The following is an 18,001-nucleotide window of genomic DNA, read 5'->3' on the forward strand; positions in this document are numbered from 1 at the left end:
CTTTGGCAACTGTTAACAAGTCCAGTTATTGTCATCTCTTTTATGTTATTCACCAAATGTTACATAAATCTGGTAATATAACATTTGTCTCACACCTTGACATACTGAAGAAATTTCATAATTGGATTTTGTTTTAAAAAATGGAGTTTTAACAGAACAAAACTCACATTGTGAATGTTGAGGGAAGCTGGCGAGAATATGGCGATGTCGCGGCGTGGTTGAGACGACTCGTTGCAACTTTGGTAATTTTTGTTTTCTCAGGGAAAAGGTAAAAACAAAGGTGAAAACTGACATGTTGCCTGCTAGTGTAATAATAAAGTGAGCATACGGCATTACAGATGATATGTACATTTTCAAGTTTTTGAAGACTACACATTGTTGTTTTGAGCAGAGACCATATAATAGATTATATTGTCTATTATATGGTCTCTGTTTTGAGTGACTCGTGACAAATGATGGTTACCAAGGTTTGGCAAAGAGACTGTCTAGCTTATTGACCGGCGAAGGGATTGGTCCCCTCCTGTACATATCAACTTAGAAAATAGTAGTGATATTTACCTTAAATATACTTCCTTCTTTTGTTACCATTTTTTTCGCTGCCAAGATATAACTCCACTGCGCATGTCCACTGTGAGCGGCACCTGCAGGAGCCAGTTCAAAAGTTTAACATTAGATTAAAACCGAATTCAAGTTTTTGGAGTGGTGTATCCAAATGAAGTTTCCACCCGACGAAATGTTTTTAAGGTTTTATCAAATACTCAGTCAGGAGGAAAAGCTTATCAAACTGGTCTTATTTTTTCCTCCAGATCGTTATCCAAACTTGAACTATGTTTGCCGTTCTTCATATTAATGAATTTTGGATCATTTTCTTTAGCACTTCGAAGAAGTCATCATTTCCAGTATTGCTTTTTACGAGGATGGCGGCAGGGAGTGAGTGAGTCTTCATCTTATATTAGACTTTTTCAAACTGGTCCCTAAGTACTATTGATCTGACATATTTAACTGCATTATCTGTCTTTGATTTCCTTGTCAAACTGTTTTAGCCGGTTTGTGTTTTGTTGTAATCAATTATGCCACCTCTTTAACATTCGATTTGGTAGGGACACGTGTTTTGTTTGCTTTGATTCTTAACGCTGAAATCAGCAATATATATATGTCTGTAAATAATCTGATCTGGCCCAGACAAACCAGTGATCAACATCATGAGCATCGATCTATGCAATTGGAATACGATGCAATGGATCGAGCCAATCAGCGAGTCTGAATTACCACTCGATCCCATCACTCGCATCTTACGACAAACATGGGTTGCTAAAGACCAGGTTTCACCCAGATCGTCATGGGAAAAAATACATGGACCAGTTGTAATCCGGATCTTCACGGGTGGTAGGGACACAGAAAAGTGAAAACGTGATCCAAGAAACACGCAGTCTGAGGCACAATAAATTGGTTTCAAAACTGTTAGACGTTGAGGTGGCGACTCAGTGCCGTAAAAAGTATAGCCCACTTGACATAAATGATCAGAAGCCTATACAGTGTGCGTCTTGCCGATTATACTGGTCTGACTAATGACACCTTAAGTATGTCTAACGGACCTTGAAGCAAATACATCTATACGTCGCATGCATGTCTATACAAGTTTGGAAAGTCAGCATTTCCTGAAAATCAAACAAATCTCATATCCCTTTTGGATGATCTACTGAGATAACAGCATGTCCCCAAAGACACTCATTAAGACACCATGCTCGCTATGTCCACAAAGACACCATGCTTGCATGTCCATTAAGACACCCATTAAGACACCATTTCGATGGGGACACCCATTTAGACACCATGCTCATCATGTCCACTAAGACACCCATTAAGAAAGAACAGCCCATTGTTGTTGTAGTTGCCGCGGTTGCTGCATGCACGGACCACACGCCAAGCCATACATGTTCTTTACTTCTTAAACTATCTGTGCACAGAGGGGCCTACCACACCGCCAATGAATACTCCTGGTTGTGACAACACAGACATGTTTAACCCCACAATAACTGTTTAACTGTTAACAGATAGATCCATTCAGGTTTCGTAATCTGTATACAAAACATTAGGCTTCCTGTCTTCCTATCCACGAGAGTTATGCTGGCTGATCGTTTTTGTTCTTAACAAGTCTGAAAGTTATTTTCATTTTTGTGTTCACAAAGTGTTCAGGCAGGACGCAAGTGAGAAGCTGGGCTATGTCAAGATGCCTTAGTTGTGTCCTAGTTGTGTCTGTATCCTCAGTCTATACTGAAACAAGTAAAGGAACAAAGGATAGTAAAGGTGGTTCTTTATCCTTGTACAGGTTTCCTTGCAAGCTTTGTATTGATCTGTGGGTGAAAATCTCGGATTAAATACAAAAACACTGCAATCAGTGTGTGTTCCCTTATCTGTATACTTCAGTTTATATCACACATATGATCTTAACTCGATGTAGAAACAGCAACTGGCTCGCTAGCCAGTGCTAGTAAAATTCCAATCGGACCAATAAATCTACATAGTCACTGGCCCGACTGACTAGCGAATTTTCATTGGGTCATTTGGAAATATTTCGCTCTTTCCGACTTGTTAAGTTGGAATACACTTTTAAACTGTCCAATTACGACCTGATAAATATAGGATGTCAGGCCCGTGTGTTTAGAGATGGTTAATATCCTGCATCAGGAATAAACATTTTATTTAGCGAGCCCTGGCGAGCCTGGGTCTCACCTATCTCTGCTGTCATTTCGTTTGAGCATGCAGATCTTACTGGCGGTGCATAATTCTTCAGACAGGGCAATGTTTTCCCATCCTGTACTACACGTGATGGTTCAGGTTAGAATATTGACCTTCAGTAACCTATGCTTGTCGTAAGAGGCGACTAACAGGACCGGGTGGTCAGACTCGTTGACTTGGCTGACACAGGTCATCGGTTCTCAGTTGCGCAGATCGATGATCCTGCTGTTGATCACTGGATTTTCTTTTCCATGGTTTCTGTTCATCAGTTGTGAACAGGTGTCACGACGAGGCTGAGATTATTGGAGCTACTCGGACTCTCTGGACCTGGGGATGTGGTAATGGATGCCTGTCAGTTCCACCGTATAATCACGTGGACTGACAGTAGGTTGCCTGCTCTTCCCTGGAAATCAGGTGGCTGAACCTGTGTTACTATCAGCCCAATCAGCCAGGACACAAATAAAATCATCCAACCCTTTAGTGAGTAACTTTGTTTTACGCCGCAAATCCAGTCCGAACCAGACAATCCAGTGATCATAAGCATGAGCATCGATCTGCACAACTGGCATACGATGAATGTGCCTACCAAGTCAAAGAACCTGACTACCCGATCGTGTTCGGCGCCTCTTTGGATAAGCGTGGGTTAGTCTAGATCAATTCTAACCTGGATCTTCACGGGTTTTTTTCTTTTTTTCTTCTTCGTTTTTTTAAAATTTTAGTGCCAAGCAATGGATTCCGGGATCTAATCAAGCTAGAAACGATGCATGACTGAGCGAATGGGCTTCATCGCCGCTTGTAACAGATTGGGTGTTCTCGTTATATCACGGCGGGTCAGCTTAGATGGGGAAGGAACAATGATTGTCAATGTGTAAATGAGTGGGTTAGGGTTCAAATGCTGCAGTGACGGAAACCTTAGGCGTTATCAACCTTTGTGAAGACCACGAGAGCGGATACATGGGGCTGATAAACATAAGAATGTCATTGGACCAGACAGGGATTCGAACCAGATCATAGAGGACAGCAAGGAAAGCGTTCCGAAAAATGTGCTATTGTGTCATGCCTCACTGTCATACGTAGCAGTAGATTTGGAAACGTGGATTCATACCAGCACATGTCAAATTATCAAATTAATATTGCATCATGTACATTTACCGGTTCACGCACATGTCTTCCGAACGGCGTCAAGGGGATATATGTGAAACAGTCTTTCAGGCGTCGCAATTCGCCGCGAGCGAGAAGATGGGTCCTTCTAGTCTGTTATACTGACCCGAAAGCAAATACTGTATATCCAGGAAACCCCAAGTACAGATATATAGAAAGTATATAGGCAAGTATAGATATGTGAAAATGAAGAAAGTCTCATTGTATTTTATTTGTTTTACTGTGAGTGAGTATAGTTGTACGCCGCACTCGGCATTATTCCAGCTGGTTGCGGTCAGTAAATAATAGACGATCCAGTGATCGTTGATCTACGCATTTATGAACCGATGGCATGTGTCTACCAAGTCAGACTCGAGTGGCAACCCGATTCCATCAGTCGCCTCTAACAAGCGTGGGTTACTGAAGATCAGTTCTAACCCCGGTCTGCACGTTTTTATGTTGTTTTTTTTTGTTTGTTTTTTGGTTTTTTTACTGTGAATTTATTTTCTGTAAAATGTGGTCATTTCAGAGACTAGTTGATAGTCTCGGGTCCCTCAGGTCTTCTCCAGAACTACGATCGAGTGTTCGACAGGTTGTGTGCTGTACATTTCGTAGGTGTCAGAGGGTGGTGGGGTAGCCTTGTGTTTAAAGCCTTCGCTAATCAAGCCTATACCCGGGTTCGAATACCCAATGTATGAAACCCATTTCTGATGTCCCCTGTTGTGATATTACTGGAATATTGCTAAAAGCGGTTTAATAATAAACTCACTCACTCAGAGGTTTCAGCAAAACACACAAAAAAACACCAAAGATATGCATTGCTTCACCGCTTTATGGCTGCATTCTTTAGAATCGAGTTTGGACCAAACAATCCAGTGATCAAAGTCATTAGCATAGATCTACTCGGTTGGGATGCGATGACATGTATCAACAAAGTCAGTGAGCCCGACCACTCGATCCTGTTACTCGCCTCTTACGACAAGCATGAGCTGCTGAAGATCAGTTCTAACCCGGATCTTACGAGTCTCGTCCTTTCCTCCCACTTGAAGCAGACACGTCGTGATGTTATTTTAAAATTGCCTTCACTTTCTTACAGTCACAATTAAACAGTCCAAACACCTAACGGTACTGGGATAGCACTTACTGCAGCCTTTAGAGTATAATCAACCACTTTCGTGCAACACATTGCCCACTCAATCATAAGTTCATAGGTAACGCTGACAATGCTATAACGTGTATATTTTCTACATATGAAAAATATCTAAGTCGTCACCTTTAACATTGTTCGGATAATATTCAACGGAGCTTCAAGACATCGGAGATTCATGTGATGATACTGAAAACTGATCTAAAAGAAAGGTTCAAAGCACTTGCGAGAGATTTGTAGATGTGCTTCACAAACGGCCTTCCTGAAACGTAAACCCGAAAGAGTTACGTCCCTTGAAATGATTTCGTCAAACTGCCAAAATGACTATTCTGTTAATGGAGAGAGAGAGAAGAGAGTGAGTGAGTGTGCGTGCGTGTGTATGTGTACGCTCCCTAATTTATTTCCAATCTATAGCTACCTCGACAATTAGTCAGAGGCAATTTTCTCATTTTCTCTGCTGGGTAAACAAAAGAAGCACTGCCAGCTAGTTATATGCAGTTTTCAAGTAACTGAAAATATTAATTTTATTTTATCTGTCTTTACTTGTAGAATTTTCCGCATTTTATTTATAGCTATTGTAGGCGTGAGCGGATTTGCTTTATGGTCAACGGGAGGTAATCCTGTACGAAAAATGACAATAGTTAACTGCCTTGCCCTGACTCCACACAGTGTTGGATGTTAAACTTCACACACTGCATACCACGAATCAAAGGGAACTAAGCGCGTGCGACAAATCAAGAGTTATGGCCTTACTTCTCAAAAGGTAGGTAATCATGTTACAATGGTAAACATGAGTTACAGTTACTTCCCTTTGACCGTCAATGCCGCCCGATGCCATGTAAAATGAAATGGAGCAAAGCTACAATATAATGTGGGAGCCAAGCTATAAATTAGGGCGATAGCCGCGCACACTCCGGTGCAGTGATGACATACCCTAACATGCCATGAAACCGTATTCTGTCATCATATATTCCGTAAAAGTAAAGTAAAATACGAAACGTAAAGATGAAAACATGAAAGCAGATTGAGTTGCCTCCCTTTGACCTCAAAATCACACGTTCCTCCAGTTAAGTCTCCACCTTCGGGTTTACAATCTTCAAGCAGGCTGGCACGGCTGCAGGTGCTTGGGAAGCTCATTGTAGCTTTTACGAATATTTTACATTCTAAAACATTCAAGAATATCTGAACGTGTGTTACGTTTGCTTGTTGTGTAACACTACAATAAAGGATAAGCCATCTATCTCTAAGCGGCCTTGTAAAACAAATCTGGTAACAATATAACTAGCATCATTGCTCACTATCGCGGTACGAAAAATCAGAAACCAGCTAATCAGATACGGGACCTTCCGTGAAAGCTGAGTTTGGAAATCGATTTCCACCATGGTCATACCTTGGTTGATATACTGCAAATTTATGCTGAGACAAAGTATTGATTATTAACGTGACATATCTGAGATACCCTCATCCAGTAAGCCTCAAGATCGATTCATCACACAAGTACATGGGTGCTCGTAGCATCCAAAGGTAACTATGATCTTCGTAACTCTCTGATGATGTTTCATTCCCTTTCTCACGATTAAAATGTTCGCTTGATTCGTATGTTCCATCCACAATTAGAATGTGCCATGAACTTCCAGTTGAAGTGAGAAAAGGTGTGTCACTGAATTCTTTTAAATCTGATATTGTTAGAAAGCATATAACCACTCCTCAATACTTTGATTTTGGACCGAGAAACGCTAATATTACGTACACTTACAAAACTACGTGATACGTGCAGCCAACTGAATCATAATCTATTCCCTGTTGGTATAAAAGATAACCAAAGCTGTTCTTGTGGAAATGTATGCGAATATTTTTATGACTACATGTGCATATTTAAGTGTCCATTATATTCTGTACACAGACCTGCCATGATGACTATTTTACGCAGTGTTACCAAAGTGAAAAATTATAAAGTATACGTTACTATTACATGGCACTTCAGATCTAAGTTATTTTAACATATTTTAAATTTTTCAAACATATGTTTGTCAATCAAAAAGATTTTCTTCACTATTGCAATTGTTGCCCTGATTCCAATCTTTCTGTTCTTGACTGTCCATCATGCATAATGAATGCAAAATAATATCATGTAAATACTACGGAGAGGGTGTCAAAGTTGTATATCTCGTAACCAATCCTTTTTTCATGAATACAATATGTTTAAATCAAGAAGATACAGTCATCAATATCCCCCGCATTACCTCCAATTTCAGTCTAAGTCACACTTGTTGCGATGGAAACGCCAAAAATATTTTATTCAGAATTCTAAAACTACCATAAGGCACCGGTATACCACTAGACCAATCTATGTGTCACGGTTTTAGAGTTCTGCTCCGGAAACGACAAATGTGCACGGACGGACGAAAGGACGGGGTGCATTTTAATACCTCCCGCAAAACGCGTTGCAGGGGATAAAAATATGGAGGGGTTCAACAATCTACAATCAACTGCTGGGCGCCGATTTCCATCCAAGGTTAAAATACTGTTACCTCCTACAAGTGCAAAATTGACACATTCTCATTATGTAAATAGGGTAATCTTTAATTGCTCGTAAAATATTCCTCTGTTTCACTGCGATAAACTGGGAACAAATTAACATTATTTTGCAAAATAATATTGTTTACATATTCTTTAAAAAATATGAGATTAACATTTTTCAGCCAACTTGTTAAATGCATGTACACCCAGTTAATTATTGCAACCAACCGATATGTATTACCATTTTGTTTATCATGCAAGTATTAACATAAATAACAGAATAATAACTTTAGATAATAACGCTGTAAGCCAACACAGTGGCGTTCAACGACCTCAGTGAAGCAGACCAGGGGCCCCTTTCACAAAACTCTCGTAAGCCTAAGGTCTCGTCTCGTAGCATTCCTACTTCCTATGTTATGGTACAGGAGGTACGAATGCTACGGGAAAAGTTACGAGATCTTAGGCTTACGAGAGCTTTGTGAAAGGGGCCCCAGGATCATGACCTCCAGCCCTATTAAAAGTGCAATGTGTAAGTGTTTATTATGTAGATAAAATAAAGAGAAACAGAATATGTTGATGGGCTTTAAACTTGTGAGAGTCCATCCTTTCGTTTGAAAATTCCGCAGGTACTGTCTTGTAATGACTTAAAATAATCAACATACACACATATTTCTCTCACATTGAATGTTTTCACAAGGCCACAACATGCTATAATTAATTGATTTTGCTTTTGTCTGAAAAAATAACTCAGGTGAAATTCTGGCCTTGGCTTGTGTATAGACTAACAGTTAGCGACGCCAACACTAAACTATGGAGGCCCGTAAAAGGCCATGCAATGTACAAGGTGTGAAACGCTTGACGATTTTCAACGCAGCTATTCAACAAAACGGATCAGTATTCTAACAAAGCTGATCAATCTTATCTCTCAATCTCCACTGCTAGTCACTATAGCGATAGTTTCAACTGACCGAGCAGGCCGCAAAAGTGCGTGTATTGTTCGTTTGTACCTACTCGTCTCTGTCCGCAATGTGTAGACATGTATTGTGTCACCGCCATGACAACTGCAGGGAATAGCCCGGTTCTATAAATAGTAACGTCATTCACAGCCACGTGAGTGTGGATTGCTTACGTATCCACCCCTTGTGGTCTATGTTGATGAAAGAAGGTTCATATAAGCATTTTGCCAAAGTGGACTTACTGTAGATCTGTATGTTTATAATGAACCGTCAGTGTTGACGTATCGCTCAGATTCAGTGTATGTTTCTCACAAGCAAGGTAAGCAGACGTCGCACTCACTGTTTGTATATACGTATATAGTGTTTCAATATCAGTTATCGACCTGATTGTAAATGCTAATGAATGCAAGATGGAGACTCGTCCTCTGATTAAGGAATGGCCTGATTAACGTGTGAGTTTGGTTTTACGACGCTTTTAGCAATATTCGGCAGTGTCATGGTCGGGGACACCGGAAATTGGCTTCACATATTGCATCGAACCCGTGTTTCCGGCGTGACATGGGAACGCTTGAACCTGTAGGTTACTCCATGGTCCCTACTTGAAATGGAAACACAACACATGACATAACACATAATTAACGAATTAAGATAGCTGAACACTTAAGTTGTGAAAATGGTGTTTAGTAAAATAACCGTTTTGTAAACGATAAACATCGTCATTGTTTTTTAGTTACGGAGTTCCATAACGATCGACAGTCAGGTGACCTCGAACGGTTTTCAGTAGTTTGTCCAAGTCGAAATACGTCAACATAATTCTACACTTGCACGGGTGATTTTCCTATCAGGTTGAGCTGGTTGTGAGGTACAGCCCGTTGTCACAGTGTAGGGGAGACCGGAGTCAGTTGTAACACTTTTTACTGAAACAAGGGGCACTGATCAGAGCAATTTCCCTGGACTGGTTGTTGCTTATGTTTTTGTTTTTCTCTCGCGAGTACCCGCATGATATTCCTCCCAATGACTGCAAGTGTTATAAGTGACCCCTAGCACCGGTCCGTTGTAACAGGTGGATGTGGCAATTGTAACGAAGAAGGTACAAATGTAGCAATATGTTTATTTTCGAAATAAACATAAAAATGAAATGTGGAAAGATGTTATCTTGATCATTTGATGTGGAAATGGATACAATCATTGTAACACAGTGCTACAATAGTCCCCGATGGTAGTATCCGCGTTTCATGCCATAGCACATATTAACAACTCGGGGCTTCTCAAATATTTCTGCTTCAAAATATGTCATACTACCTCAGTTTTACACATGAAACGTTCATTTCATACCAAGTATCATTTACTCCATGAAGAACGTTTCATTACGTTTTGTGAAAAAATTACTTACCTATGTGTAAAACGATTTTAGCCATCTATATCTCAACATGAGAGAGCAGCTGAAAAAGGCCTGTACGTATACCACTGGAATTAAAGGGGAATAATTCTGTTCACCTACATCTTGCTTGAGCGAAAACTTTGAGAGTAATCCCCCTTGTTGACCCCTTGTTGACTGACCCCGCTCTCCCCTATTGTGCACTTTACATTTTAATGTTCGCACCTTCGTATATTGTCTGTTTGCTTTCTTTTGTACTTTTTCACTGCTCACCTTTGAGGCTTGAGACTGGTGTGCACCAAACCCAAATTGCCACCCCTTCCCCTTCCCCTTCCCCTCCCCCTCCCAAGTTTTGTTCAACATCGATGCATGATCCTGACGAGGGGGGAAAGCAAATCCCAGAAGCGTTGTGTACAAAAAGTCAATTTTTGACAATCAACTCTCTGTCGCTGAAGACGATATCCAATCCGGATCTATACGGGTCTATATGTTTGTTTCTTTTCCAAAAGAAGTTCTTTAAGAGATTCTTTCCTAGCTACAAATCCTTCGCGGCTATGTTTTATTCCTGACATAGCACGCTTGAACGCACGCACATTTTTTATCATGTTCAGGCATACGGCACATCACTCGGGTAAGATGGCACAGAGACTGATGTTTTGGAATCACAAGGACGAGATTTCCACCGAGGAGGCGATAGAGCGCCTTCGAGATCTGCAAGAACTTCTGTCTAACAAAACTAGTAACATTGAAAAGAAATTTGATGTTGAAACGAAAACTGCATTGGAAAAAAGAGCGACGGATAAGAAAGGTAAGTGGAAAATGAATCAAATTTCGGTTTTGACATGCAATATTTTGTCAGTTACACGAAATGAAGGGTATGTAGCATGCCGCACCTATGAAGTTCAGGATGGTGTTACAGCTGTCACACAGATGGTGTTACACGTGTCGCACAGATGAATTTACATGTGTCACAGACGGTGTTGCAGGTGACATACGGACAGTGTTGCAGGTGTCACACAGATGATGTTACAGGTGTCACACATGTTCTGTTACAGGCGACTCTCAGAGGATTTTACATATGCCACACCGATGATGTTACAGATGACCCACAGCTGGTGTTACGTATGTCATACCGATGATGTTACAGGTGTCACACAGATGATGTTACAGGTGCCATACACATGGTGTAACATGTGTCAAACATATGGTGTTACAGATAGTGTTAATAGTGTTGCAGGTGTAACACAGATGGTGTTACAGATGTCACACCGATGTGGTTACATGTGCGACACAGACGGTGTTACATGTGCGATACAGATAGTGATACAGGCAACACACAAATGGTGTTACAGGTGTCACACAGATGGTGTTACAGATATCACGACGATGTGGTTACATGTGCGACACAGGTGGTGATGCAGATGTCACGCCGATGTGGTTACATGTGCGACACAGATGGTGTTACATGTGTCAAACGGATGGTGTTACATGTGCGACACAGATGTGAAGGTAGTTACAATTGTCACGTGAATGATGTCACAGATCTAGAAAGTGTCACGCGGGTGTTGTTACCGGTCTATTTTAAATGTTGCATACTGAGACAGATCGAGTGAAAGTGATACAGGTGTCACGTGTACGATGTTAAGATCTAGTAGGTGTAACGATGCTAAGATCTAGTAGATGTAACATGAATGGTGTTATATGTGTCAAGTCGAAGGTGTAACGTATCTATTAGAAATGGGTCATGTTCTTACACACCTAGTAAAGGTGGCGTTACAGGTGTCACGCGGATGGTGTTACAGATCTAGTAAAAGTGGTGTTACAGGTCTCACATGGATGTGTCGTTACAGCCGCATTGCAGGCCCTGCGACGTCGTAAGCGATATGAGAAGCTGCTGACTGAAGTGGACGGAATGACGGCGTTACTGGAGATGCAGTTGGAGACGTTAACATCATCTTCCATGAATGCCGAAGCCGTGAAGTGCCTGACGGTAGCTTCAGAAGCTATACAACGTACCTTCGGTTACATGTGCGTGAAACATTGGATTAGTTTTATAAATTGGAGAGAGACAACCGTATTTTTCAGATCTGGAAACGAAACAAACACAAAAATAGATCAGGGAAGTCAAAAGCAAGCGATACCCTGAACAGCAAAAGAAATCAACTGTACATTTACTTCCACAATGCAGCGCAATGGCCGTTTCATAGCCTTGATCCCTTAAAGAAACGGGTGCTGGAAAGGGAAGAGTGAGTGAGTGAGTTGATATTTAACGTCACATCGACAATATTGCAGCAATATCGTGATGGAAACATTCTTGACATAAAAAAAGAAATATATGTACATTATGAAATGCCAGTCGATGAAGGACAGTAAAAGCGCTAGAATATTACCATTGGAATTAAAACTAGCGTGGAAAGTTATAACTTATAGCATGGATTGAAAGTGTAGAGGTACAGGTTGGTGCTGGAAGGATTTGTACGAGTATCATATAAGGTTTCAGCTGTTAAGGTTAATGTATCTGTTTGCTTACAGTCATAATATGTCCGAACATAATGTTCGGTACAATGCGAGAAACTAATTTCTGGTATTCCACATGTTGCTGGAATATTGCAAAACAGGCGTTAAGCCAAATTCACTAACTCATTGATCTCTTACCCGTGAAAGTCCGGGGTAGAATAGGCCTCCAGCAACCCATGCTTGCAATAAAAGTCGTAAGAGGCTTGTCGTAAGAGGCGACTAACGGGATCGAGTGGTCATCGGTTGCCAGTTGCGCAGATCGATGCTCATACTGTTGATCTCTGGATTGTCCAGAATCGATTATTTACAGACCGCCGCCACATAGCTGGAATATTGCTGAGTGCGACGCAAAACTAAACTCACTCACTCACTGATCTCTGATTAGTACAAATACCTGATTAATATCATTCATAAAGGACAGGCGACAGGGTGGCGGGCCTGAGAGACGAGGTGTCAGACAGGATGGAGGATGAAGAAGAGACTTGCATCACCCTGGAACAGCCTCTTGGAGCCGAGGAATTCGATGACGTATGTATAGCTGTGTTTAATGCAGTGGTCATCAGGTTTCCAGCTTGCCGGTTCGAATGAGGAGCAAACAGTCCTGCTCACTCTTCTATCACGATACAGCTCCCCACATGGGTACAATGTATGAAGCCCATTTCTGGTGTCCCCCCTCCGTGATATTGCTGGAATATTGCTAAAAGGGGCGTAAACCTAAGCTCACTCATTCACAATCAGAGCGTCTCTGTTTTTGTTTTTTTATTTTCAGGATGATCTCCTGGCTGAGCTTGAGGAGATGGACCATGATGATCTCATACACAAACTGACCGACATCCAGTTGCCCTCTGTTCCCACCGAGGAGGTCAAGACAAAAGGTGAGATCTTCACTTTTTTGTTCTCTTTGCCAGGAAGTCGGATTGGATTCCGGTTTGAACAATAGTGTTTGCTTGATTTGGAAGCAAAGCCAGAAATGATGACTACAAAAGTGGTTAAAGCCATGAGCACATGTCGCGCTGACAAACGAAGCCACATATTCCTGAACCCGTAAATAGTGAATGAATGAATCTGACGTCACATCGGCAATATCGAGGCCTGAAAAAATAACGTTAATAAAGAATATGTGTATACATGTATTATAGAATCTGTCGCCAAGGGGCTTTTGACAATGTTAGGACAATACGTAATAAAGAAGGTCTTTACATGTGTATGGATATTGTGGCAGTGCACAATTTATCTTTGTATTCTTCATATTTGTATATTTATTTGTATGTATGTATTTTGTATATGTTTGCCACTTATATCTTTCTGTGAGTTCACATTCATTTTGAAGAGTTGCAATTTTGAAATGTCACATTAATAAGCCTTCATGTCATGGTTCAAACTGATGTAACGCACCTGGCAAGAATAATTAACACAGGCCATATACCATTGAACATGTCACTCTTAAAACTCAAGCTATTGTTTATTGCACTAGTAAATGTCTTAATGACACGTGGTATAGACATCCAGACCACAACTGCAATAAATCCAGTCTAATTAACCCCAAGCTAATTAGCCCCAACTACTGTTGTCACGGCCAGGTGACATCAGCTGTAGGAAGTTGTAAAACAAACCGTAATTAAGTCGGTGTAATAATCCTGTCACGGTCACGTGACTACCCTTCCAAAAATTCATTTCGGCTTGTTCAATCAGTGACCAATAGTAAAAATATCTGATCTTGGTCAACCAATCAAAATGGTAATTAAAACACCGATTGCACCTTTTAGGCCAATCACAAAATTCCAACATTGATCAGTAGTGTTTCGGCTATAAAAAGAGGTCAGTGATTTCTTGTCTACACACTTGACCTCACAATAAATGTTGAAACACCTCCCTGACTGATCATTGACTTACGGAATTCTACATTCTATTTAAGGTAAGCTTTCTTGTACAACTCTGATATTATATTATTTAATGCCATGACTAAAATGTCTTATTTATGAATAGAAAGTGGCAATATCATGTATATAGTGTCTTTGCATGAACATCGTCATGCATAATGTCAAAGTCTTTACTGACTGTGTAATAGTGTCTTTGTATGAACATCGTCATGCATAATGTCAAAGTCGTTACTGACTGTGTAATAGTGTCTTTGCATGAACATCGTCATGCATAATGTCGAAGTCGTTACTGACTATGTAATATTGTATTTGCATGAACATCGTCATGCATAATATCTCAGTCGTTATTTGAACATGTTAGTGAAGTAGATGTGCTGTCATGGATTAGTTGTGCCTGTGTTGCACTCATGTATGGACACATTAGATGTACTTTGCATCATCATTATGCTAATAGTGAACGAAAGTGAATATTTGGTTCAATAGCAAATATCATTTATATATGTTTTACATAACGACAGCTGAGGCACAATTGAGATATGTGTTAAAAGGATTTGTATGAATATGCTTTCCCATTATGATTAGTATTTGATGTTATGTTGAAAAAGGAAATGTTATAACTGTTACAGATTTAAGCTCGACCATTTGAGACGCTAATTCCCCCTCAAAATGTGTATATTCGATTATCTACTTCACTAACATGTTCAAATAACGACTGAGATATTATGCATGACGATGTTCATGCAAATACAATATTACATAGTCAGTAACGACTTTGACATTATGCATGATGATATTCATGCAAAGACACTATTACACAGTCAGTAACGACTTTGACATTATGCATGACGATGTTCATGCAAAGACACTATATACATGATATTGCCACTTTCTATTCATAAATAAGACATTTTAGTCATGGCATTAAATAATATAATATCAGAGTTGTACAAGAAAGCTTACCTTAAATAGAATGTAGAATTCCGTAAGTCAATGATCAGTCAGGGAGGTGTTTCAACATTTATTGTGAGGTCAAGTGTGTAGACAAGAAATCACTGACCTCTTTTTATAGCCGAAACACTACTGATCAATGTTGGAATTCTTTTGTGATTGGCCTAAAAGGTGCAATCGGTGTTTTAATTACCATTTTGATTGGTTGACCAAGATCAGATATTTTTACTATTGGTCACTGATTGAACAAGCCGAAATGAATTTTTGGAAGGGTAGTCACGTGACCGTGACAGGATTATTACACCGACTTAATTACGGTTTGTTTTACAACTTCCTACAGCTGATGTCACCTGGCCGTGACAACAGTAGTTGGGGCTAATTAGCTTGGGGTTAATTAGACTGGATTTATTGCAGTTGTGGTCTGGATGTCTATACCACGTGTCATTAAGACATTTACTAGTGCAATAAACAATAGTTTGAGTTTTAAGAGTGACATGTTCAATGGTATATGGCCTGTGTTAATTATTCTTGCCAGGTGCGTTACATCAGTTTGAACCATGACATGAAGGCTTATTAATGTGACATTTCAAAATTGCAACTCTTCAAAATGAATGTGAACTCACAGAAAGATATAAGTGGCAAACATATACAAAATACATACATACAAATAAATATACAAATATGAAGAATACAAAGATAAATTGTGCACTGCCACAATATCAGTGTACGCTTGTTGGACCCAGGACGTATTAGTTTCAGCAATACAAGCCCCTGCGAGAAGACTGAGCCTTGTTCCTGCTCATAGCCACACAGGCACCAGCACACACAGTGTTAATACCAGTCAGTAGGATAGCCTAATATTTAAAATACTCGCTACTGACGGTGTCCTTGCATGTCCACCCTTATTTCTTCCAGACGACAAGAAGTCCGCCACAGCGAATGAAGAAGTGGAGGAAGGAAAAGAAATGAGGAAGCTGGCGGAATGGATGTGACGTGGCAAAACAATGAGTGACGTCACACCATCACAGTTACAGATAGTAACGGTTTACTATAGCGCTGCACTCTCAACTCACAACACATTTATTTTTTTTAAATTATGCTTTAAAAATATGGAAAGGGGGAGGAGGTTTCATTGATTTTGTACATGATGTGCGGGTTTGGCAGTGAGGGGTGTCGCTTACTTTGTACATAAACTTAAGGGAAGTTGAGGGGATTGTTTCTCAAATTGTACATGCTTCTCCAAAAAAATCATCACCCACCACCTTCTCCATAACCATACCTTATGAACGGTCCCTTACCACGTGCTGTAAGCCTGTGCGAAAACAACGTAAGCACGAACTCGGAGCTGATAATCCGATATTAACTGTATATGACAGCTGCAGGGGTACATCTCCCACTGACATATGTCAACTATGGAGTGGATACACTAAAAAGAGTCCGCGATGTGATGGGGCTTGTTTTATTGATAGCCATTGAGCTGTCTGGCTCTTTTGAGTGCGGAGCAGATTGAGGCCGAGGTGTGTATACTGTGAAATAAACAAGAAGACGGGTGAGTTACCGCTACAAACAGGGACGAACAGGGATTTTGCCTCGGAATCGAGAAATCACAATTTTTCAAGCTTCCGAAGACCCTAGCTCCCAAAGTACTGCTTCGATTTTTGTGCTGTATGTCCCATATTTTTAAAGTAAATCTATTGGCTTGAAATATATGCGTACTTTTAATGGGATAAGTACAATGATCATTGCTGAATTCGCACTGAAACGAACTTGGTGTGTTGATCTTGTTACATCCCGGTCTTGTCATATAGTGCTAAGACCCCGTTAGTGACAGTACAGACCTTGATGGCATTGTCATATCCAAGACTGAGAGAAGAATTGCAGTGGGGCTGTAACTGTGCGTCGAACTACAGACGCATTGCAGATTATTGTTGAGTCTCCAACAGCAGTTAATCGATGGTAGAAACGAAAACTACCAGTACATCGATGGCATGTTTGACTATCGACAATTTAGCAATTGACTTTCATTGATAAATACGTAACGTAAAATGCAGGATGGTCCCTTTGATTTACTGCTAGCCGCCATTGTTAACTCTTAAACAAACATGACTATATACTTGATTTTGACTTCAAGTTTCTTGTCAGTTATCAAAAGAGAATGAAGCTGCTTCAGCTTGTTTTCCTTTCATATAAACTATACATTCATTAGGAAAATAACTGAAATGTGACATTTCTAGGAGAAAAACACTATTGCAATAGTGTTTCAGAGAGAGAGAGAGAGAGAGATTCTTGTCAACTCTAATGGATGAATTTGAACTTGAAGTGTATTTCATATTTAATCGAAGTGATGAAAGAGTATGACATGCTAGCATGCTTTGTAGATAGGTAAGTAGGTACTTACGTACTTACGCACGTGTGTACATATATGTGTGTATATATCTGCTAAGTAATCTTTTACTTAATTATGTGATTACATAACCATGTTTTGAGGCTCTTCACAACGATCTCGAGGAAATAAAGACATTCATCGTCGTTGTCAAGATGTTATTTTTCACCCGTTTTCACGGGAGTTTCAAAGGTCATTTAATAAACTTTCAGGACAAAAGGGGGAGATACACAACTGTATTATGAACACTTGTGGTGTTCAACGACTTCACATGAACTTGCCAAGCCGTCCAAGCCTTAGACCCTCCATCCCTGGATCTGTGAACTGGTTTTCAGTGACTCATGCATGTCGTAAGAGGCGACCAACGGGATCTGGTGGTCACATTTCACAATA

General features: G+C 40.3%; 1 protein-coding gene across 2 annotated transcripts; it reads left to right on the plus strand.

Annotated features, from left to right (window-relative positions):
- Positions 1–878: 878 nt before the first annotated feature.
- Positions 879–17,754, plus strand: LOC137257969 (charged multivesicular body protein 4b-like). 2 transcript variants are annotated; one of them, XM_067795493.1, is made up of 6 exons: positions 879–934; positions 10,492–10,688; positions 11,731–11,908; positions 12,814–12,925; positions 13,167–13,272; positions 16,141–17,754. In XM_067795493.1, the coding sequence occupies exons 1-6, from the start codon at positions 918–920 to the stop codon at positions 16,215–16,217; spliced, it is 687 nt and encodes a 228-aa protein (XP_067651594.1). In that variant the 5' UTR covers positions 879–917; the 3' UTR covers positions 16,218–17,754. The 2 variants fall into 2 exon arrangements, with proteins under 2 accessions (XP_067651594.1, XP_067651595.1); XM_067795494.1 differs by lacking the exon at positions 879–934 and adding an exon at positions 8,636–8,821.
- Positions 17,755–18,001: the final 247 nt, after the last annotated feature.

Source organism: Haliotis asinina, chromosome 12, assembly GCF_037392515.1.
Source record: "Haliotis asinina isolate JCU_RB_2024 chromosome 12, JCU_Hal_asi_v2, whole genome shotgun sequence".
Classification (NCBI taxonomy): domain Eukaryota; kingdom Metazoa; phylum Mollusca; class Gastropoda; order Lepetellida; family Haliotidae; genus Haliotis; species Haliotis asinina.

Excerpts from the sequence above, each read along its gene's own strand:
- LOC137257969 (XM_067795493.1), top strand. Across the intron at positions 11,909-12,813 it reads CAACGTACCTTCGGTTACAT|GACAGGCGACAGGGTGGCGG; the intron begins GTGCGTGAAACA and ends TCATTCATAAAG. Across the intron at positions 12,926-13,166 it reads GAGCCGAGGAATTCGATGAC|GATGATCTCCTGGCTGAGCT; the intron begins GTATGTATAGCT and ends TTTTATTTTCAG.